This window comes from Plasmodium malariae, assembly GCF_900090045.1.
Source record: "Plasmodium malariae genome assembly, chromosome: 12".
In the NCBI taxonomy this organism is placed as follows: domain Eukaryota; phylum Apicomplexa; class Aconoidasida; order Haemosporida; family Plasmodiidae; genus Plasmodium; species Plasmodium malariae.
In genome coordinates this window covers 1,738,329-1,763,029 of record NC_041786.1, presented here as the reverse complement: position 1 = coordinate 1,763,029, position 24,701 = coordinate 1,738,329, and the positions used below count along the sequence as shown (strand labels likewise).

The 24,701-nt window shown below is 24.3% G+C and overlaps 7 protein-coding genes across 7 annotated transcripts; 2 read left to right on the top strand and 5 right to left on the bottom strand.

Moving 5' to 3' along the window:
- Positions 1 to 902: 902 nt before the first annotated feature.
- On the bottom strand, positions 903 to 3,401 carry PmUG01_12048000 (conserved Plasmodium protein, unknown function; the record flags this gene model as incomplete). Its single annotated transcript, XM_029006698.1, has 1 exon — positions 903 to 3,401. One exon carries the CDS (start codon positions 3,399 to 3,401, stop codon positions 903 to 905), a length of 2,499 nt encoding a protein of 832 aa, XP_028863161.1.
- Positions 3,402 to 7,338: 3,937 nt separating this feature from the next.
- Positions 7,339 to 7,830, bottom strand: IF1 (translation initiation factor IF-1, putative; the record flags this gene model as incomplete). The annotated part of the gene is made up of 1 exon (XM_029006697.1): positions 7,339 to 7,830. The coding sequence occupies one exon, from the start codon at positions 7,828 to 7,830 to the stop codon at positions 7,339 to 7,341; it is 492 nt and encodes a 163-aa protein (XP_028863160.1).
- A 1,831-nt stretch (positions 7,831 to 9,661) lies between these two features.
- PmUG01_12047800 (conserved Plasmodium protein, unknown function) lies at positions 9,662 to 10,408 on the top strand (the record flags this gene model as incomplete). The annotated part of the gene is made up of 1 exon (XM_029006696.1): positions 9,662 to 10,408. The coding sequence occupies one exon, from the start codon at positions 9,662 to 9,664 to the stop codon at positions 10,406 to 10,408; it is 747 nt and encodes a 248-aa protein (XP_028863159.1).
- A 1,096-nt stretch (positions 10,409 to 11,504) lies between these two features.
- SHLP1 (shewanella-like protein phosphatase 1, putative) lies at positions 11,505 to 12,611 on the bottom strand (the record flags this gene model as incomplete). The annotated part of the gene is made up of 1 exon (XM_029006695.1): positions 11,505 to 12,611. The coding sequence occupies one exon, from the start codon at positions 12,609 to 12,611 to the stop codon at positions 11,505 to 11,507; it is 1,107 nt and encodes a 368-aa protein (XP_028863158.1).
- Positions 12,612 to 14,275: 1,664 nt separating this feature from the next.
- On the bottom strand, positions 14,276 to 15,067 carry PNO1 (pre-rRNA-processing protein PNO1, putative; the record flags this gene model as incomplete). The annotated part of the gene is made up of 1 exon (XM_029006694.1): positions 14,276 to 15,067. One exon carries the CDS (start codon positions 15,065 to 15,067, stop codon positions 14,276 to 14,278), a length of 792 nt encoding a protein of 263 aa, XP_028863157.1.
- Positions 15,068 to 18,099: 3,032 nt separating this feature from the next.
- Positions 18,100 to 19,446, top strand: NT3 (nucleoside transporter 3, putative; the record flags this gene model as incomplete). The annotated part of the gene is made up of 1 exon (XM_029006693.1): positions 18,100 to 19,446. One exon carries the CDS (start codon positions 18,100 to 18,102, stop codon positions 19,444 to 19,446), a length of 1,347 nt encoding a protein of 448 aa, XP_028863156.1.
- A 1,440-nt stretch (positions 19,447 to 20,886) lies between these two features.
- On the bottom strand, positions 20,887 to 22,983 carry PmUG01_12047400 (conserved Plasmodium protein, unknown function; the record flags this gene model as incomplete). Its single annotated transcript, XM_029006692.1, has 1 exon — positions 20,887 to 22,983. The coding sequence occupies one exon, from the start codon at positions 22,981 to 22,983 to the stop codon at positions 20,887 to 20,889; it is 2,097 nt and encodes a 698-aa protein (XP_028863155.1).
- Positions 22,984 to 24,701: the final 1,718 nt, after the last annotated feature.

Here is a 24,701-nt window from a genome sequence, read left to right as displayed (position 1 = left end):
GCGTATATTTATATATGTACATTTGATGGTAAGTCGCAGTTATTCGTAATCTTATACGTATACCTGCCTTTTCTTTTTTTTTCGTTTTTTGTGTTAATTGCGCCGTATATAGTAAGAATGAAATGATGAGCAATGTTATAAATAATATACGCGTATATGTTTTAATTTAAGAAAATATGAGTTTCCCCATACAACTCGTGGTGTTATAAGTGTAATATAAATTATTAAGTCGTAATAAAATGATCAATATTATTAAAAATAACTATACATTTTGAAAGATGATTTTGTAAAGTTGTTCAAGCTCGAAAAATACGTGAAAAAATAAATATATTTATATGTATATATGTACGTATATGTATATATGCATGTTACGTTTTTTAAGGTAATTTCAGTATTTGAAAAAAATATTTTAAAAAAACAATATTTTAAAAATTAATTTTTCATATAATAATTTATTCAAACTGAAAAATAGAGTACAAGACTTTTCGTCATATTAAAAAGGATTAATAATACAAAAATAAATACCTACATCCAATTCATTTTTTTTTTAATTTAACAAGGAAGTAAAAATGGGTATATATAAAAAGGGAATAAGATTTCAAAAGTTGTTCCTGTGTACGTGCAATACGCAAATGAACCGTGCATATATAATATATGAACATACTTGTACACATGTATAAGATCGTGTACATATATATACGTAACCATGTATGTGTCGTGATATATGCCTAAAAAGAACGCTCACTTTTTCAAATTTGACGCATATGAATTTAACGTTTACTTATTTTAAATATGTGGATTATACAAATAAAATGTTCCTACATTTTTTATTAAGTATTTACAAAGGCGTGCTAGTAAGTAAAAAAAAGTAAGGCGCATTTTTCCTCATATATATAATCTTACTACGTATCGTCATAAAAATCGTTATTCGTTTTTACGTTTTGTTTTACATTTTCAAAGACATTTACACTGGGATCATCAAAATCTTTGTAGTCACTTTTAGCATTGTTTGGTAATAAATGAAAATTCTGATTTTTATAAGTTTTCGATTTTTTAATAAAATTTTTATTTAGATAATTTTTGGTGTAGTTGGAATTATATTTTTTTTCCATCATAAAAAGAAAATGAAAACTATGAGGGGCTTCATAAAAATTCCTCTGCATAATTTGTACTTCAGTTTCTGTAATTAATTTCATTTTAATTTGGCTGTGTTTAATAAATATATGATTTGGCACATCCTTAATGTTGTTAAAAAGCTTTTTACATTTAGCGCACCTTATTTCGCTTTTATTATTACCACTACTACTATTATTATTATTAATAATATTGCTATTATTATTATTAGTGCTATCGTTCTTATTATTGTTACTATTCCTATCAGTCCTTTTTAATATGTAGTTCTTTTTAAGAATTTCGAAGAATTCCTCTGTTTTTTCAATATCAATATTTTCATTATAATTTGCCTTTAAAGCATCCTTGATTTCTTCATCAAAATTAAGCAGCCATTTTAGCTGATAATCAGACACAACATCGGAATTATTAAAAAGTTTTTCTTTTACTTTAAGTAATTTAAAATAATCTAAATTATTATTATTATTATTTTCATTATAAGAATGGTTAAGGTTACCACTGATATTGCCATTGAGATCATTATTAATACTGTTATTACTATTGTTATTTGTATTATTATTACTACTTCTGCTAATGCTATTATTTGTATCGTCCCCCTCCATATTATTAACTATACTTGAAAAGCCTTTCACAAAATTTTCACTTACATAATAATCCAATTTACTTACATTATAATCTTCGTAAAATATTGGAGTTAAGTTACTGTAGAACTTATTATCTAAATTAACCCTTAAATAAAAGTAACCACATTCTCTAATCATTTCATCGTATGTGTTATATTTTCTAGCTGAATAATAGCAAAAATTATGAACAAGTCTTAAATATAAAATTAAAATGTCTAATCTGCTCGTTATATTTATGTCTTTGTTCTCTTCAATGGTTTGTATTATTGGACTCTCTTCTTCATATTGCTTACTGTTTGAGATTTCCCGCTGATTATTATTTATCTCTACCTTCTTCTTTCCACTATCAGCTTTGTCATTGTTACTGTTATCATCAATACGATCGTTAACCTTACTCTCTTCATTAAACCTCCTCTTTTTCAGCCTATCCTCGAAATAAGTTTCCTCCTTTAAATCCTCTAATAGGTCCAAATTGATGTGACACGACTTGTCTAATTTTCGAACAATATTTTTTGCATTTTCATAATCAATTTTTATCCTTTCTATATGGGAACATATAGGTGGGCATATTCTTAAATCCAAATAATTATAATTATTCCTTTTAACATTATTCAAATTCCAACCATTAATACAAATAGAATAAGGCTTTTCTCTTAACATGTTTAGGACTTCATTAGTATTAGTTTGTTTTTTAAAATATAAATTTGCTTTTCTATAAAAAGATGGAGAAGGGAATGAAGAAAAGGGTCTAATGTCTTTAGAATTATAGGCATCCCAAATATTTATATTCAGTATATCGAAATTTAGTTCATTAAATTTTTTTATGATATCAAATTTTGTTATCTTAATTGGTATATTGTCAACATGTAAAGCTATGCTTGACAAATAATTTACAACTTTTATTAAAATATTATTATTTTCATTTATATCGTCAATCTTACATTTTATCTTTTCCTTCCATGTGTTGGTTTTGTATAAATCTTCTTTTGTTAAGGCATTCTTTGTGCCTGCTTTTTCATTTTGATAACTCTCACCCACTTTATTATTCTGACTGTTTTGCTTATCTAGACTATTTCGCTCATTTTGGCTGTTTTGCTTATTTTGGTTATTCACTTCTTCCTCTTCCACTTCCTCTCCTTGCTCCTGCTCTTCATTAACTTGTTCATTTGTTCCCTCTACATTTGTATTAATTTCTAAGCTGAACTTATCAAAGTTGTTGTTATTATATAATATCATAAATTCTTTAAAATAATTTTGAGCAGATTTTATGTTAAGTGCAATTTGTTCATTTATATATTTTACGCGAAATTTCTCAATAAAAAAAGAACTTGTACATTCATTGTTACATATGATTTCTAAATTTTTGGATATATTTTGAATAGCCAATTTTTTAATTTCATTTGCCATATCATCTACTGTTTTATATTTCTTAATTTCATTATAAAAGCTTTTTACCAATTCGGAAAACACGTACTCGTTTTCATTTTCTTTATTATCCTTTTTAAAATGATTTAACAGATACTTTTCAAACTCATCGTCATTTTCAAATTCTATTTTCTTTTTCAACTTGCTCGTTTCATTAGCTTCATCTGTGTTACTCGCCTTCTTTCTCTTTCTATCGGTAGTCTTTTCATTTGCTTCATTCATTTTGCCGTGGCTGTTTGTTTAAGTAACGGGGTTGTAACAGGCCCGTACACCGAGTGCGCGTATAGAAATTGGATACGTATATATATATATATAGATCTAGATTAATAGGCACAACGATAAATATTTATAGGTAAAATGTATATGCATAAATACTTACATGTACATATACACGTACACGCACAGAAGTGAACAACCCCGAGTGTTTCTTTTCACATTTATATCTTTTTCAATTGTGTAACTATTATATTTTGGCTAAGTCATGAAAATGCACTGACGAAAGTATTGTCATTAGGTCAGGGATATAATAAAGGGTACAGAAGAAAAAGAGTCAATTTAAAAAAAGAAAGATAAAAAGTAATAAGGGCACATATATATGTATAGATGTACTTATATGTATATATTTATGTATAACTATTATGAGGTACTGGTGAATAAGCTATCTTCAAATTGGAAGTCTTTAATAGAAATGGAAAAAAATATAATTATGAAAATTTAAAGAGCGTATATAATTCCTAGAAAATATATATGAATATACAATTAATCAATTTAAAAAAAAAAAAAAAAAAATCATTGGGAACATCTTCAAAATGTTGCGTAAAATAAAAATGAGGAATAAAAATATTTACTACGTTGTGATGGGTAATCATTCAAATATGCATATAAATTTACATATATATGCACATATCTAAACATAACAAAATATATATAAATATATATGAATTGAATTATATTACTAAAAAATGGAGCAAAAATTATAGCGCCAAAATAGAACAAATATTATGACATTTCAAAGGCATAAAAACGATACTCAGGCAATATTATAACAAACACAAATTTTGCTTAAAAATTTTATATCCATTTAAAGGCTAAAAATTTTATCTTTTTTCTTAAATTTTTTTTTAATACATGTATGTATTTTTTGTAAATTTTATGTAAATTATTTTTTTTCCTTTGATTGAGCAAATTATAAAATGAAAAATTTATAAATAAATACGTATGAAGTACTTATCTATTTATAGAAAAGTGTGACTTCTTTCTAGTATGTATATCTTCATAACGATAACCAGTTTAAGAAGTTTTTATATGCCGAAAACATATAGCATGTATATAACATGCAATGTTAAATTTATTCCTCACAAAGGGTACGTTCATATAAAGTTGTACGTAATAATTTCGATATTTTTTATCAGCAATTTTTTTACATGATCTTATAAGAGCACCAATACATCTATTTAATTCATTTTTTCCCATACAATTTTAAGTTTTATGTAGTTCTTATTCTCAAAAAAAAATATTGAAAGTTGTTATTATTCCCCACAGCGAGAAAAATTTAATGTGTAACATATTTAGAAAAAAAAAAAAAAAAAAAAAAAAACCAATAAAGTGAGAAAGCAAAAAAACAAAAAAGCTAAATGAGAAAAAAAAAGAAATATTAAAACAATAAAAAAGGAATACAAATTTTTTACGAAAGGAATTAACACTTCCTTGAAGTTGTAGAAACATGAAGGATATGTTTAAAAAAGAAAAAAAAAGGAAATTCATTCCTTATTGGGGTATGAAATGAAAAGAATAATGTCTGTTCATATTTCAAATAAATATATCTCTTTAATGTAGCTTTTGATGAGGAATTTTAATACCTTATGTTAATGAAATGGTTGCGTATTATATAGCTAACCCATTTGAGGGCGCTCATATATACATTATTACACACAAACGGTAATAAAAAATTTTAACATCCTTACATTAAATATAAGTTAAAATAATTTATAAATAAATATGATTTAAGATGATAGTGAAAGATATGCCGAATTTTACGAAAGTGAAAATTTTTTTCCCCTTTTGTTAATTTTTCATTTTATTTTGATATGTTTAGCTATTCATTGATACACATTTATCACTACAGTTTATGTTTTTATAATAAGCAGCAAATATTATGCTACAAATAGTGGCATTTAACGACGCTTAGTAAGACAAAAAAAAAAAAAAAAATTCTAAAACGAATAAAGACATATATATGTCTGAACTTTTTTTTTCCTAAAATAACATTGAATAGTTTAAAAGGGAAACTTTAAAATAAGCATAATTCATTTCTTAGCATATAATTATACTTAACATATATGATTTATTATCTTTCTAATTTTTCTTTCTTATGATATAATTATGTAGTTATGAGTTATAATAAATAAAGTTGTACATAAATTGAGCACAAACTATGGCTATTATTAGAAGATGACAGACAAAAAATGAGGACTTATCCGTAGTGATAAGCACATAATTTTATTGTTTTTTGATTTTTATAAAAAATTAATAATATTTTATTTACTTTTTCGTAATGATTAAAATTATATTATCACCTTCCGAAGGAGAAACATGTAAATATATATTAACATTGTGCAGCTTCTATGATGTGTACACACTTATATATGGATAAAAAAAAATAATGTCAAATGCTCAAAAATAGGGGGGGAAATAAAATGTATTAAAAAGCAAATGCTACAAAATAAAGGTATTTTACATTTTTGTGGTAAGTGAACAAAATAAACCTATGCAACATATGAATAATAGAATCAGTGTCAACAAAAAATAGAATTAAATAATATTAAATAAAGCAAAAATTATGTATTCCTATAAATAAAATATTATTCATACGTAATTATTACTACATAAATGGTAGCTACAAAACGTGAGCACGATATCCCAAATGTATATATATATATATATATATATATATATATATATAGAGAGAGAGAGAGAGAGAGAGAGAGATAGATAGATAGGGAGAGAGATGTATATTTATTTATTTATCCAAACAAAGGAACTTCTATTTCTTAATGTTCATAAGCGCACCTTTTTGTAACTCTTCTTTAGTTCTTGATAATATCTCCTTTCAAATTTGATTTCGTCAGACAGTGCTCTTATACAAGCACCATTTGGTAAGCAACTCCATGAGAATAATTTATGCTGTTAATAAGTTAAATTAAAACATCTATTTTCCAGATGGTCCTAATTTTGATAATTTTTTCTTTTTATTCTACTTTTAATTTCGTTTTCCATTTTTTTTCTTTTTACACATTTTTAAAGTTACCCATTATTATAAGAATTTTCTTTTTCTTTTTTTTAAATTAGTGCATTTTCTGTTAAAAAAGTAAGACAAAAATACCTAGTAAAACTAATATTTAAGTACATTTTAATTCCTTAATTTTTACCTGTAACTTATATTTTTTTCTCAATAATTAAATTTTTTTTCGCATATGTATTTAGAGTATGCCGTATACCTTGCAATGTCCTTCGTCGAAATGATGTGTAGTCTATCCTAATGTTTGATGTGCTTCCAAATGAGTCTTTGCTTATATATATATAATACATGTATATACATACATATGTATGTATTTACGTACTTACTATCATATTACATTTCTTCTAGGCTTCTATTCCAATGCACATGGTGCCTCCCTTTTTTTCCTCTGTACATTTTTTCACTTTTACACTTACTTAAATATGGATAACTTTTTACAAACATAAAGGCACTCTAAAATTAGCCACATGGTCTTGTGTATGTAGGAAAATAAGTATATGATCCCCATTTAACAGGTATCGTTCATATTATTTCATATAATTTGAGTTGCAAATATTTTACAATTCTTCATGAAAATGAATAAGCTTATTTAACCATTTCGACAAATATATGTAATATTATGAACTCCTCGTCATTTAACGTGTTCGGTTATCTTGCTCATCTTGCTTATATTATATTACTTTTTGGTAATATTTTATGTAACAAGCAAATGAAATGATACATGTGCGACATGTAGAAGACCAAGCACTACATATGTACGTAATTCAGTAAACATGTATATGCCCTTGTATTTTACTACAAAATTTTAAAATTTTGTTCATTTTTTTTATCATTTTTTTTATCATTTTTTTTTTTTTTTTTTTACTTCTTGTTTTTTAGAGACTCATGTTGTAAATACCTGAATACTATTTTTCCCCTTCGTTTTTCAAAATTTAATTTGTGAATTTGAATTTTAACAGTATCTCCTAAATTTATTTTTACTTTGTTTATTCTTAATTTTCCTGAAATGAAACATAAGAATTTTTCACCATTAGGAATTCGTACTATAAAATTGGTATTAGCTAAACATTCTTCGACTACTCCATTCATTTCAATTGTATCATTTCCTTTTTCTTTTACAAAATTATTTTTTGAGCTATTACATTTTATATTCAATTTATTAACACTGTTCCTCCACTTGCTACTCCATGTTTTTCTATTAGCAGTAAATGATATACCATTAGTTATCCACGCACCTGCTTTATTATTAACATTGTTAATAAAAAGCTTTTTTTTTACACTTATTTCATTTGTCAGGTAAAATAAAAAGAAAGCACAACATAAGAAAAGAAATATACGAATATTATCACACATATATAATTTCAGAATAACGGCTCATTTTTGTGTATATTTTATTTTATCTAAGCGCCAATGATCAAGGGGAATATAAAAATAGGAGGACAACGATTAGTTTGAATGCACTTTTTCCAAACAATCAGGCTTGTGAGACAAATGAAAAAAAAGGTAAATAATCTAATAGAGTAAACAAATAAATATATAAAATAAACGAGGAAATATGTTCACACATAAATATGCATACATATATACATATTACGACTTATATTTACCTAGCGAAGCTCTTTCTACTATTTTTCGAGCTTTATTGCGCAATTCCTTTTAATCATTTTTCGATTTAATAAGCGAACTGGCGAATTAAAGAAAATATTAAAAAAAATTTCTTACTTTTTTAGTACTTTTTTCTTGGTATAAAATTAGACTGTAAACAATTATAATACAATAAACTTCCTTTTTTTTTTTCTGGCTAAAAGAATTTATGTAATTTGTTGAATATTTTTTGACATTTTGTATTAAATGAAGTAAAGTTAATTTCTTTTCTTCTCTGTTCACTTTTCACTGTTATCCTTTATTTTCGCTCTATTAATTTTTATTTTATTTTTTCACCATTAATTTTTGTTTTATTTCCTCGCCATTGATTTTTGTTTTATTTCCTCGTCATTAATTTTTGTTTTATTTCCTCGTCATTAATTTTTGTTTTATTTCCTCGCCATTGATTTTTGTTTTATTTTTTCACCATTAATTTTTGTTTTATTTCCTCGTCATTAATTTTTGTTTTATTTCCTCGTCATTAATTTTTATTTTATTCTTTTTTTGCTAGTATATTCTATATATAAACATTTGTGTTAGCTTAGCTTTTTAAAACAACACTAATTATCTCCGAGGAATAATTCAAGTGCAGCTATTTTTTCATATGAATGTGGTTTGTTCATTAAAATTAGAAAAATACTATTCCGTATAAATATAGGAAGTCAGATCTTAATTTTGTATAATAAATTAGTATTTATGTTAAATTCATATTTATGTAAATATGTGCATGGGACATATTTTTAAGAACACATGATAAAAATTTTGTTTATTTTTATACCTGTTTGTCATTATTTGTTCGTAGCTAGTCTTTTGTTGACCTTTTACCAATAATTTTTTTTAAAGTGAGAAAAATTTTCCCATCATTAATAGCCAGATATACATTTGTCTGCATTACATGTTAGCATATATACATACATATATACATATACATGTACATTATATATATATGCCCCCATAAATTTTGGGGTAAAAAGAAAAATTCATTTTTATTACCAATGTTTTAAATATATTATGTTATATTAACAGTTTTTTAAAAAGATTAATAGAAAAAAAAAAAAAAAAAAATTACAGAATAATTTTTTTTTATCAGTTTCAGCCTCATTTCAATAAAAACAATACAAGATTCCTCTTTTTCATTTAACCATGAGTCTCATAATAGGTCACATTTTATTTGGAATAAGGAGTAAAGGGATGCCTATAAAAAACGACAATTTTATAAAAGCACAAAAAATAAAACTTTAACTAATAATCAAAAAAAAAAAAAAAATAATAAGTAAAATAAGAGGCAAGATAAAAGTGAAATAAATGTAAAATATAAGTGAAATAAGTGTAAAATATAAGTGAAATAAATGCAAAATATAAGTGAAATAAATATAAAGTAAATATAAAATAAATGGAAAGTAAATGTAAAATAAATGGAAAGTAATTGTAAAATAAATGGAAAGTAATTGTAAAATAAATGAAAAGTAAATGTAAAATAAATGTAAAATAAATGTAAAGTAATTGTAAAATAAAAGGGAAAAAAAAAAAAAAAAGGAAGATGAAGAAAAACTACGGTTTCCTAGATGATGATGAAAAGCTAAATGAAAATAGTGAAAGCATAAGATACAGAGAATACAAGAAAAACATTAGGAATATACAAATAAATTTTGAACAGATCTTAAGTGAATTTAAAGAAAGCCTAAATTATTATGAAAATGATAGCCCAAAACAAAAAGATCATTATATTCATGAATTTTTATTAAATAATAAAAAAAAAATAGAAGGGTTAGAAAATTTACATAAAAATGGAATACAAAATTTAGATATCATGAAAAATTATTTTAGTCACAATAGTACATATGCTATAGAAATTGCTAGATATTTAAGTATTTTTGATAAATTTAAAATACAACTTCAAAATGTCAAGAACACCTATGATAAAATATGCTTACATAATAGTAATAGTAATAAAAATAGTAATAATAATATATATAAAAAAAAAGAATTTTCTTCAAGGTTCACAAATAATAATGATATTGATCAAGTATTTAAAGAAAGATATGCTTTAGAATATTCCATAAGTGAGCTAGGTAATATAATATCCGTTGGACAAGAAACAAATGTGAAATTAAAAATGCAAAATTATAATGTTATGCATCAATTGAAGAAAATAAATTTTATAAATAATTATTTACCCCAAATTCAAAGAATACTGAAAAATATTAAGAACTACAATATGAAGAAGACGATTATTCTATCCGTAATAATAGCCCTCTGTATATTTGTTTTTTTTATGATTAGGTAGTCTTTCCTGGAGAGAAAGTGGTAACATGTATATATATATATATATATATATATACATAAATGACTAAGAATGGGATGCAGCAAAAATATCCTATAAGTGATACAAAATAGGATAGTACATATGTACGCAGGAATTACATATGCAATATGTTACGTCGAGCGTACGCATATTTGTCTGGATACACATGTATAAATAAGTATATGTGCACACTTTAGTGAATATTCGGTTTTGCTCGTTTTAAAGATACGGACTCTTGTTTCTATTTGGTAAAACGATACTTATTATTAAACTCCACGTAACCAAATATAAAATACCACTATAACGATACACACCTATTTTTTTGTTTAGAAATAAACGTTCGTTATTAAAATAGTCCGAAAATTGTAAAAAGGAAGCCTGATAAGTTTTCGTAACAGTAACAACTTTGTTATGCCGATCTATATGAAGAATAAAATTTCCATTTTATGAAAAGTTATAAAATTTACATCATCTCATTATAAAGAGATGATAAAATATTTTACCTGTAACGTGTTTGATGTGCGCAGGTTATATATTATACATATGTGTATATGCATATGCCTATATGTACTTGGGTATATTTAAGTGTGTTTATATAGGTACATATATGTGCATATATATATACTTATGAGTACAGGACCGAAACGGCTACTGTCTACTTAATAATTTTTTTTTTTGTAATTTTGAAAAAATAATATGTAACAGAGCAAAACATGTTTGCGTATGTATGTATGTGTTTTTTGTTTCATAAAATTAATGTACATATTGGTACACACGCAATCATTCGAATGTACTTCAAAATGCATGTTTACACAAAAAACAAAATAACTAACAAAATATTTAATTTGCTAAATGACAGCCAAAATAAAGTTTGTGTAAAATGGTAAAATAAAATAAAATAGTGCAAATTAAATTAAAATAAAGTGAAGTAAAATAATGCAAAACAAAACAAAGTAAACTAACGAAAAGTTACATTTGTGAATACAAAATGGGAAACAGTTTTCCCTATCACACGGATATACAAATAAAAATATATATATTTATTTATGCATTAATACAAAAAAAAAAAAAAAAAAAATCAGAATTGTTTATGAATTGGCAAAAATTCGATCTGTTTTGCCTGCACACAAAATGTTTTATTATGAGGTGTATATAAATGAATTTTGGTTAATTCACATTTTTTTTTTTTAATTTCCTCTTCTACAATTAAATGAACAGATTTGAATTTACCATTTTCTATAAGTAGATAATTTGGGTAATGTTGACCATTATTCATAAATAAACTCATACATGTATCAATAAGAAAAAATTTATGATTACAGAATGTACTGACATAATGCGACATTTGCTTAGTATGCCCTACAACCAAATACTTGGCATTATATCTTTTCAGAATGTCTAATAAATCTGAACAAGCTTCCTTTTGATTAATCCATACTTTGCGTGAAATATTATCATTCCATAATACCCCATCCTGATTTAAATAATTATTTGATTTATCATATTTTAATAAATTACATTTATTTTCTATTTGTAATCTTGTTTTTAGACTTATTGTGTTTATGTTTAATTGAGATATATTTTTACTAATTCCACCGTGCGTAAATATAATATCGTTTACTTTAATTATGGCTGGAAGCTTAATTAATTTTTGAAAAAATTCTCCATTTTTATTTGTAAAACTTTTATATCTATAATGATAATTATTTTGAAAAAATAATTCTACTTCTTTTTTATTTACATAATTAAAATAACCGCATAAATTTAACTCTTCATGGTTACCTAATATTAAAATTATTCTACTCTGTTTATTAATTGCCTCTTTTTGTAATTTAAATAAATAATTATATATGAGTGGACCATATATACCTCTATCTAATATATCTCCAACTTGTATTAGTAAAATATTCTCACCAACCCATTCATCCTTTTTATTTATTAAATTAGAATGTCTTAAAATTAATTTTAAGCTTTCCATATCTCCATGAATATCTCCTATAGCTATTATTTTCCCTTCCCATTGTAAATTATCGTAATTATAAAAATAAGACGAGTCTAATTTTTTTTTATCTATTGCTAAATTTTTAAACAAAAAATCGTTTTTTAAAGATTTTGAGCTCTTACTCTGTTTAGGTGTCAGTAGATATAACAGTAACATCACACATATTTTTTTGCCCCAAATCATCTTTTACACGAATATATATATATATATATATATAAACATTATATACATATGAACACAAACATATGAACGTATACATATGAGATATATAAATATACATATTAAAGTTTTTCAACCACTGAAAACACAATGTACACTTACATATACTTACACATTTTTCGCACGAAAAAAATGCGGATAGAAGGGTTACTTTAAGGAATATCTGGAAGTTGCAAAATATACGTCCACGTGCACATTAACACATAAGCGCATTTGCAAATAAGAGCATATATATATATATATATATATATATAAAATACATTTATATATGCATATACAAAGACTTATTCAGTGAAGAAACGCTATTTCTCCTCTTATTTGTTATATTTTGCCTTACTACTCGTATCTTCTTATTTCGGTGGAAATTATTTTATAATAAGGTTGCTACTGTTAAAAAATAACCATAAAAACGAAGAATCGTTAATCATTTTATTATGTGAATATGCTGATCAGCTTAACACTGACAATGCATGAGCAAAATTTGCAATTTTCATTAGGTACCACACGTGTGCGTTCAATGGTGGGGGACACATACACTGATAAGATGTACATTAAAAATGTAAAAAATGCTAAAAAAAAGGACGATGAATATTTTAAAAAATGTACACAAATAAGACCTTCAAAATATGTTCAAAATGTTCATAATTATTTTAAAAATAATGATCATTTTTTTTTTTTTTAAATGCCGTGAAAATATTGCTTTCACTGAATTTTTGTGTAATTCCTTCCCACTACTTATTTTTCATACACAATCTAACATTTTACATATTTTAATCTTCAAACATGTACATGTTTATATGTACACATATTGTTACTTATTCGTGCATATATTAATATGTAAAAGATATGTACTAGATTGTATTAAAAAAAAAAGTTTGCAAATAAAAAAAGGAAAAAAAAATGACTGCTAATTTTATAGTTTATTTAACGCAAAACATTTGCGTTATTTATGCTACTAAAAAGGGGGAAAAAAGCATCACATACTACAAATGATATACGCATTATCATTTTATATATGTGTAATTTAAAATAAATATTAATAAATTTCAAATTGTTAAAATAAAAAAGAAAAAGAAAAAAAGTACATATAATTTAAACTATAAATTATATGGTTATAAACGAATTCATATAAAAGTGTACCATTTTAAAATGAATAAAAAAATAAAATATGCTATTATTGCAATAATTTCGTGGATTTATATAAAACATTAACGGCTGTATGGAAGGAAAATCCTCCATGCCCACAAAACATATATATATATATATGTACATGCTTATACGTATATATATGCACTGATGTGAAGACGTAAAAGAATTTTTTTTTTTTTTTTCCGTTATGTGTACCCGCATACAACAAAAATTATGATACCATTTTTTAATTTTAAAATAGGAAAATAACAATTATATATTTTTTTCTTTATAAAAAAAAAAAAAATACATGTTTCGCACCCGTATACCGCTTCATTTACAATTTTTTTTTTTTTTTTTTTTTTTTTTTTAAAACATGAGACATACATTCGTGCAAGTCAAATGCAAGAGTGTACATATAATGTCCATGTATCAAAATGTCAAGCTGCACTAACTGCTAGTGTGTATGCAAATGAGGCCTTTACTAATAATTGCCAACTTTAAAACCTTTCTTTTAACCTCTTGGCAAGAATATTTAATTTATTAAAAATTTTTGATTGAGTTGTACCAAGAATTAGGCTACATATAGAGTACCTTGCCATTTTGATGTTATCAAAACTACCCAAAATGTGAATTTTATCTGCAGCTATAACTATTCTCGTTTTCGTTGCATTTTCAATAGCATACTTTGTTGATCCGTTACTACCACATATTCTACCAATACATCTTGATAAATGATCTCCTTTTAATATTTTTACATCTTTAATTTGGAATGTTTCAATATACAAGTCGTCAATTCTTAGTAACGCTAACGAATCTTCAATACTAAAACCAATTAAATATGCTTTAATATAATCTGATGCTTTTTGTAAAGTATTTTTATCTTCTGTTAGACTACATGTTCTTACTTCTATTTTATCTTTGTTCATACGTATTTCTAATTTTAAGTTCGTTACTACAGGTTTTATTAGTTCAAGCCAATTACTTCTAACAGCTCCCATTCTTTTTCTAGGTATTGTTATTATTCTCATTTCATTTGTATTAATAGAACTATTACTATTATTTTCTTTCTTTTTAAATATTATTTTATTTTTCACTTTTTTATTATTTTCTTTTTCTTTCACGTCTAGTATATTTTGTAAAGTTAAAATATTTCTTGTGCTTTCATTTTTTTCTTTTCCTTTTTCATCTTCCTCCTTAATTTTATTATCATAATCTCTTTTAACTTTTCTATTCTTTTTACTATTATCATCGTATGATAAGACTTGTATTTTTTTTATTCGTTTCGTCATTTTGTTTATATATTTTTGTTAGTGTTCTAAATTGCAAGGGAAATGTAAAACAAAATCACATGATTCAATGAGAAGCAATATGAAATGAAGGGTCAATAGGTCTATATATTTATACACATACACATATGTGTACATATATGCTTAAATATGCATCTATAAATATACACATATATATACTTATATTTATATGCTCTTAAGGATTAAGGGAGCTCAGTTGCGCATATTAACATAAATAATGTACTCCACTAACTGTATTATACATCATACTGAAAATATAAACAACACGAAGCTCTTTAGGCCCTTGTACGTAATAAGCCCATGCAATGTTTCTTCAGTTATATTATTTAAATATACTTCTCTATATTTTCTTCAAATTAAACGCATAAACGGTCAATTGCGTAAACACGATAATAACATATATGAGGTTTATTACTACTGTGCATATATATATATATATAATATTTTTGCCAATGAAACAAGCAAAAATAAAAAACATGATAAGCCAAATTTAAATCTATAAGGCAAATCACATCATCGTATACTTTTTTATTATATATTAAGTTAATTAAAAATATGCAAGGATGTTTTAGCTATTATTTAAAAAAAAAAAAAAAAAAAAATGACAGAGAAACCAAAATTATAAAAATTTGCATTAATTTTGTTACTTCATATTTTAGTAAAATGTAATTGCAAATTTTTCAATTTTGTTATTTTCTGTTTCTGATAAAAATATTTTATTCCTTCAAATATATACAAAAAAAAAAAGGAAAAAAAAATGATAAAGCATTTTATCAATAAATAAATACTTAAAAAAAAGAAAGAAATTGTTTTTTCTAAAAGTAAAGAAATTAAAGAAAAAGATAAAAAAAAAAAAATTCAAAGGCATTTTGTTTTTTCATAAAAACGTAAATGGAGATAGTAAGTATGGTATGAATTAGCATGTGAGTTATTATGTAGTACCCCCTTAATTATAATTTCGTTGACTTTCGTACATGCAAATAAAAGAGAGCAAAATAAAAGCTTCCTAAAGCACATGGTGTAATGATGGTTATATAATAAAATTTACGGATAAACTTGCTTATATGAATGTATATAGTATTTGTATGTTATATGTATGTATTTATATTTACAGGTGTATATATGAGCATATGTAAACGTATAAAAAAAATTATCTTTTAGTTATTCATTGAGAACATTATTTATTTGATATTTTTCGAAACGATGTAAAAATTTACAGAAAGAACATTAAACGTAGTGTAGCTTAAATTATAAATATTGTAATTCTATTTTAAGTATTTCGTAAAAATAAAGTGCATATAATCCAAGGAATACTACGACGCATTAATCTGCTATGTAAACGTACATTATTTATTGTGTTTATGTATGTTTAACTTAAATATTCCTGAGCTGGATAGGTGTACCTATCAGAACAAATAAGAGAAGGAAATATTTTAATATTGTAGGGGAAGACAGTTGCATATTTTCTAATATATATATATATATATTAAAAATACACCCACTAGATTTTAACTCATTAAAAATTATGAAGCGTTATTATATATTAAATGTAGAGGAAAATATTGACTTCATTTTGCAAGGTGGGTTAATGCTTTTAATTAAGGGTAAGTATACATAAAATGCAGCTGAAATAATACATTATTGTATTCATGGATGAAAGGATGTGATAATTTTTTTAAAACTACAAATGTATATGCATATATAAATACACTACATACAAGGAAACATATATATTATATATGCATACTCATGTATGCATAGTTTATAAACATAGTACATCTGTACTTGTGTACGTATTAAAATATAAATGAATAAATAAATAATATATATATATATATATATATATATATATATATACACTTATACGAATATATATTTATTTTTGTTACGTAAAATACAATGGCGAAGGGATTATATGTTTGTTATCTAAAATGAAAAATTTTAGTTTTGTACATGGTAAAATTCGTTAATTTGTAAATACTGCATTATACCTCAATAATAAAAAAAAGAAAAAAAAAATATTTCAAATTGTAATTTTAAATTTATGAATTTATTAATAAAATTTTAAGTATTTTTTTGTGTATTTATATTTACCATTTGACAGATATATGTTTAAGATGACGTAATGAAATAATTGTATTAAATAGATTTTATTTATAAAAATAATTTTTCATGTTTAAGTGTACATATATGAACATTAACGTGTATAAATTGTTGCAGCATAAAGGATAAAAAAAGTATAATATCTATTAAACAATATACCTTTTTCTCCATATTACTTTATTTTATTTTTTTTAATTTTTTTTAAAGAGAACACTTCAATAATGTAAGAAGTTGATTTTCCTATATTTAAAAAGGGGATATATGTTTTATTTGAAGAAGAGAATTATATTAACTATCGCATAAATTTTGCTTACGTACATATTTCCTTATACATGCTTTTACGTGCGTTTATAATTGCAAATTTTTCATATTGTATGAGCCTAAAGAGAAATATTAAAAATGAATGCTTCGAATTTGTACCGTGTGGATATGTATATGTAGATAAGTATGCGTATATAAAGATGTATATTTGTATATGTGAATATATATACAGATGTGTATACGTTTATAAAGATGCATATTTGTATATATAGATGTATATATATGGATAACACGCCCTTTCCCTTTTTTTTTTGATAGTTTTTTGTCTGCCCAAAGACAAGAGAGTATCAAGAAAAAAAATTCGACAGTGCGTTTTGTTTTTTAAATTTTAGTGTGTGTGAATTTTGTGTAGAGGTTCATGCATGAAATTAATACTATTATACGGGGAAATTCTCAATACTTTTTGTTGTCGTTCGCTTGAACAAAGGTGTACATGGAATTATATGAACGCATCAAGAGGTAGATATCAATAAAGTCAATATAGAGAGAAGCAGTTATCAATAAAGTTAAATCTTCGAGAAATTGTTATCAATAAAAACAACGTCGAAAGTAACAGCGTAACACAGTATAAATACAGACAGTACGAAAAAATGAATAATCTGGAGTGGAAGAAATCTGCACCTGCGGCAAGTAACAATAAGGATCATGTTAAGGGAACAAGTACAACGAACACACTAATAAACGAATTATATGATAGTACCAAAATGAGTGCAAATATAGAAGAATTATGCGAATTTGATATAGAAAAAAGAGATGAATTAGAAGAAGAAAAGTATTATATGTTGTTGTCTATTGCGTACGGATTAATAGCAATATTAGCTGACGCCCCATATTTTATAATAGTATCAATGTCAGATTATTTCAGACATGCATTTAATGTTACAGATATTATGATCAACGAATTCGCATTAATGGAAAGTATAATATTAATTGTTGTATGTATATTTTTACATTTGATCGGAAGTTATAGATTAAGATGGAATGTATATCAGCCTCTTCTTACAATGTTTTCTTTAGGAATAATCCATTTAATTGTTCATTTTAAAAGTGATTATATAGGACATAAAATAGTAATATTTAGTGCAGTTCCATTTGGTATAATATCTTGTGTAATTAAGATGACAACAATTAAAATATGTGTTTTGTTTAGAAAACAATATTGTAGTGCTTATGTATGTGGATTATCGATGTCTGGATTTCTTGTTTTTGTATTATATGTATTGGGAGCATATGTATTTTTTGAAAATGATATAAATAAATTTTGTAAAATGTTTTCATTATTTTATGGAGTCATTTCTTTTTTATCAATAATTTGTTTTATGATATTATATAAAATATATAGTTTGCCATTTGTAAAAAGATTAGGAGAAAAATTTGAAGATAAAGGTTTTTTAATAAACAAAGAAATATTATTTGATTCATTCAAATCGATGAGTGTAGTTTGGGAATATATGCTTATAGCCTTTCTTGCAAATATATTTAGCTATCAAATATACCCAACAGTTTTTCCTGCATGCATTGATGAAAACAAAGAAATGAAAGGACTTTTATCAGGAGTTCTACTTTTTGGTGACTCATTAGCACATTTGTTAGTTCATATTTTTAGCAACTTTTTTATTAAAATTAATTTTGTAATATATACCATTATCAAAATTTTTAGGTTATTTTTTCTACCTATATTTGTTATTTTAGTTTTATATAAAAATTCATTTTTGAACAGTCAATACTTTTTAATTCCATTAGCATATACATTTGGATTTACACATGGAATATTATCTAATTCTGTTTTTTTAAAAATACCCGAAGCATGCAGAAAAAAGAACAAAGAACAATATCTTAAATTAGCTCCGAATATAGTTTTTTTATCTTTTATATTTGGCACTATGATTGGTGTCTTCATATCAAAAATATATGTGAGGATTTTGGTCCCAAGCTGATTACCATTTGAATAAAAGAAGTCATATGAAAACACGCTACATTTATTTAAAATTTTTTTTTTTTTTTTATTTGCACAGATGAATGCAAGAATGGACAAAGAAAAGAACGAAGTAATGAAACGTCGAAATGTGGAAATGTGGAAATGTGGAAATGTGGAAATATTCAAATATTGATATGTGGAAGTATTCAAATATTGAAATGTGGAAGTATTCAAATATTGAAATGTGGAAGTATTCAAATATTGAAATGTGGAAGTATTCAAATATTGAAATGTGGAAGTATTCAAATATTGAAATGTGGAAGTATTCAAATACTGAAATATGGATATACTGATACATTGAAATATAGAAATATAGAAATATCGGTATATTGAAATATCGAACTATTGAAATATCGAACTATTGAAATATCGAACTATTGAAATATCGAACTTTTGAAATATCGAAATATTGAAAGTTTGCCTAATTATTCTTAGCGAGCTTTTCGCACATTTTCCTGTGTTCGTAAAAAAGAACGAAAGTACGACTGTGCATTTTTTTAATAATTTTTTGTAACCATTTTTAAATAATACTGCGATTTAATTAAATTTATTTTCTCTATCTTATGTCTTTCTTTCGTCTGTCTTTCGTCTTTCTTTTATCTTTCTTTCGTCTTTCTTTTATCTTTCTTTCGTCTTTCATTCGTCGTTCTTCCCTTCATTCTTTCCATCTTTCTTTCTGTTCTTTTTATTTTTTTTATCACTTAATCCGAATTTAATATGCAATGATCATATATTATTATTTAAACGGTTTTTCTTATTTTTTTATTAAATCTTTCAAATGTTTGGTTATATTTTATATCTTTATTGTTCACCTTGTTGGTTGTGCGCGTTAAGTGTATGTGTGCATTTATGTATATATGTATGCATGTATTTGTTTTACACCTTTGTGCTTTTTCAATATTTAATTCATTTTAACATTTTCAATGAATTATTTTGTTATGTAGTAACAACTTAATGTTATAACTTACATGATTGATTTAAAACGCTTTAATTTAAAATATAATAATTACACATGAAAGTAGGAATGTTAAAAAAATGTACGAGGTGTATCACGAGATACGCTGTGAATGTTTGCAATAAAAAAGCCATATAAATACATAGGATGTAAAACTGTCCTAGTCACATAAAAAGATAAACTGAATTGCCAAAAAAAAACAAAGATTCTTACTATCTCATTAGATAAAAATGCCAAGTTAATTAACTACTTGCTTTTTGTAAGGAATGAATTAGCAAGCCTTAAATGAATGTTATTTATTCATTAATTTTGATAACATTATATTATTTTATATTGAATTAAATTTCCTTTTATTTTTTTTTTATTTTTTTATTTATTATTTTTTTTTTTTTTTTTTTTTTTTTTTTTTTTTTCTTAACCTCGATAGGGCTATTTTCCATTTACCTACTGCACCAAATGGAGGTATGATAAAAACTTATTTTTAAAAGAACCCAATTCAAAGGAATAGTTAATCAACATTTTTAAAAGATCCTCATAAATTTCCTTTGAAACAATAATTACTTCCGAATTGGCGAATTTTATATCCTTTTCTTCTTTTGTACAATATAATACTTTTATCGCTTTTTGAAAAAATGCAGAATTTTCACAATTATTTTCCACGTCCAAAATTTTACAAATATATAACTTTTTTATAAAAATCCTTATTTCAATGATTTTTCTTTTTTGGTCATTTTTTAAATAAAATACGGCTGTTTTATATTTTTCACATTTATTATGCATGTATTCGTTAAGAAATAACAAGTCATTGTAATTTTTAAAGATGTTTTTCTTGTTCATCTGCATTTTTATTTTATGCTTAAACAGGTAAACTTTTGGGTTGTTACAAATGTTGATTACATTATCTAAGTCACTGCTCCTGGTATTATTGTATTCTGTGTCTTCACATTTCTCATGTTTATCATCCTTTTTCCCTTTATTTGAGCCCTCGCTGTAAGCATTATAATACCCCTTTTCTAGATCTACAACATTATGTGCCAATAATCCACCTTTTAATAAGCTTTTTTCCTTTTCTAACTTGATACTGTTTAAACATTCTGTGTTGTAGCTTACGATTTGTTGCCCATCCTTTTTGCTTATCTTCACAGTTTTATTATTTCGATTTATGAACAGAATTTTATCTAGTTTTGTATATTCCTGTTTATCCGTTTGATGCATAAAATCAAATAAGAAAATTTTTAGAGAATCATTAATATTTTTATTATCAATATATGAGAAAAAGTTTTTACTATTTTCGTTTTCTAAATAACCAAGTGGACTGAAGCAAAAATTACAAAAAAAAAAATACCTATAATTACCTATTGCATTTTTTCTAACAACTAACTTACTATCTTTTATTAATCCAAAATTAAAACATAAGGAATTAGACAGAACAAAAATGTTATTGTCAACATCATTTATAGAATCATAGGAGAATGAGGTACATTCTTCGCAAAATGCATGATCAAAGAAATTGGGTGTACGTAAATATAAGTGGGGCATTATAAGATTAATTTTTGAACACATAATAATATTTGAATTACAAGATCTGCACAATATTATAATATTTTTTTTTAATTTTAACATATTATCTAATTCAATGTTTGCACTTAATTCAAAGAAACTATTATTTTTTCTATTCACAACAATGTCTAATAATAATATAATACTCAATTTTTTTTGTAGTAAAAAGTGAATTGTTTTTATTCTTGCCTTTTGTACCGACAAAATTGAAGGTAAAAATATGTATCTGCAAAGATGTTTTTGTTGAAAAATACAAACATCTTTTGTACAAAGATCTTTTCCTCTTAATAAATGAGATATTTCAAAATAATCACTTTCATTTCTACTTTTGCTTAATTTTTGCAGCTCAATCTTAGATTTATCGACATTATGCTTACTGCTACTACCATTGATGAAAAGCGTATTATTTGATGTAAATTCTACAGCAATATTTTTTTTTCCCCCTTCATTTTCTCCTTCGCTCTCTTTTAATTCTGTTTTCACTAAGAAGTTTAACTTATTTAGCCTTATACTCTCATTAGTATTTAATATTCTTTCCTCACTGCTATTTGTGCATATAATTTTGTTACTGCTAGATAAATTAGCGTCACTTTTCTCATTACGCACAAAATTATTTAGTTTACTTTTTAAAGAATAATTTTTACAATTAAATTTGAGTCCTTCAGGACAAGAAGAGCTTTCCCTGTCATTCACATTTTTAACAGATGAGAAAATATTGGAGGATGTTGCATTATTCGTATTTTTTTTTAAGCAAATCACATTATTATCATTCGAAGAATTTGTATAAATTAATTGTAACTGAATTTTATATAAATGAAAATCTAGAAAGTCCTTTATTTTTTCAACGATGACTGAAGCCTTAATATAATTCAGCACATTCTTGGAAATTTGCAAATCATTAACGAACGATTTGGATAAAATGTTTATTTCAATGTTTAGTGACAGTGTATTTTGTTTTATGTAATATTCTGCATATTTCATAGTATTATATATAAATACGTGCTAAATATGTACTTATTTAAGTATAAATGTGTACGTACGTATATACATTACGCGTATGTACGTTCTTTCACAAAAAAGAAAACTGCTGAACAATTGTAAATTAAAATAGGAGCTGAAAATACTTTGAACTTGTAAACAATTGCTTAAGAACAGTATGATAACGACAAAGGAAAATATATATATAGAGCGGATTTTTATTTATTAACTTATTATTACTTAATATTATTATATATATATTATATTATTTTTTTTCGTTTATTTTGCTTTAACGGACTTGATTAATGGATTTGCTATGTTGGCTTCACGTTTGAAGCTTACTTTTTACAGTATTATTTATATTTTAGTTTGTGATTTCGTTTTTTCATTGATTAGTTTTTTTTTTCCTCCCCATTTAAAATTTTTACCTTTGTTGTGCATTTTTATTAGTAATTCAACGTTTTTGCGCTTATGTTTGAGCTTTCAAAATTTTTTTTTTTTTTTTTTTTGTTGAAAATATAATTTATTTTTTTATTTCTGTTCTTATTTTGTTGTGAAACGACTAATTATTTTTGACGTTCATTCTACTTATATAATTTCAAGGGACACATATAAATATATATATATTGTCAAGCTTTTTTTTTTTTTTTTTTCTGGTACCTTACATGCTTTTATGCTTCAAATGCAAAAATGAAAATTTGATATATATTAATAGTTTCATTTTTTTGCATGCTAATTTTTTTTTTAATTAGTTCTTTGAAAAAGTTTATACTATCTAAAATGTATGTTATATATATATTTTATCAAATTAATATAGCTCCATTTGACATAAACTAATTGTGATCATGTAAATTCTGTAAAAAAAAAAAAAAAAAAAAAAAAAAACATCCAAATTGCGCTCCTTTAATTTTAGTGTTATTTTTTTTTGAAAATTCGAATATAGTAGATTGATAATATGCCAAATGATACATGCAAATATGTAAAAATATACATAAATTAATAAATAAAAATATATAATATATATAGTACATATGCGCACGTGCGTTTTAGAAATTCTTTTGCCTTTTTTTCATTTTTCGTGGGTCTTTATATGCGTAAATATGCCTTGGAATTTTAATTTGTTAATATGTACTTTAAAAGAATAAATTTATTGTATTATTATTTTGTAAGCTGGAGCCCTTTTTTTTTAAGACACTATATGAATGTGACGTATGTGCATATGCTATATGTATATATATGTACATAAAATAATTAATAGCTTTAATATTTTTTTATAAAAATGCTATATGTTGTATATGAGTACATTTATTAATATAAATATATATATATTTATATTTATATGTAAGTATTATATAAAATCAATTAATTCATAAATAAAATTGTTTTGATTAACTGCATAATTTAGGGGATATATCTACATGTAATCCTTCCGTTGGTATATAATTATATTTTTATTTTATTTTAATTTACATTATCGAAATGATTAAAGATTCGATTTGAACCCCCTTCTTTTTTGATTAGTATTTTTTTTTAGAATTGTGCAATTCTTATAATTGACGTAATATAACAAGCAAAAAATAAGCATCTTTATTTTGTAATTATCCTAGAAATAAATATTTGTTCTACTATGTTTATAAGTATTTTTAGATATATAAAACCATTTTAATTTTTTTATCTGAACACTTCACATTTTATAAAAATATGTTTGATAAAAGAGTATA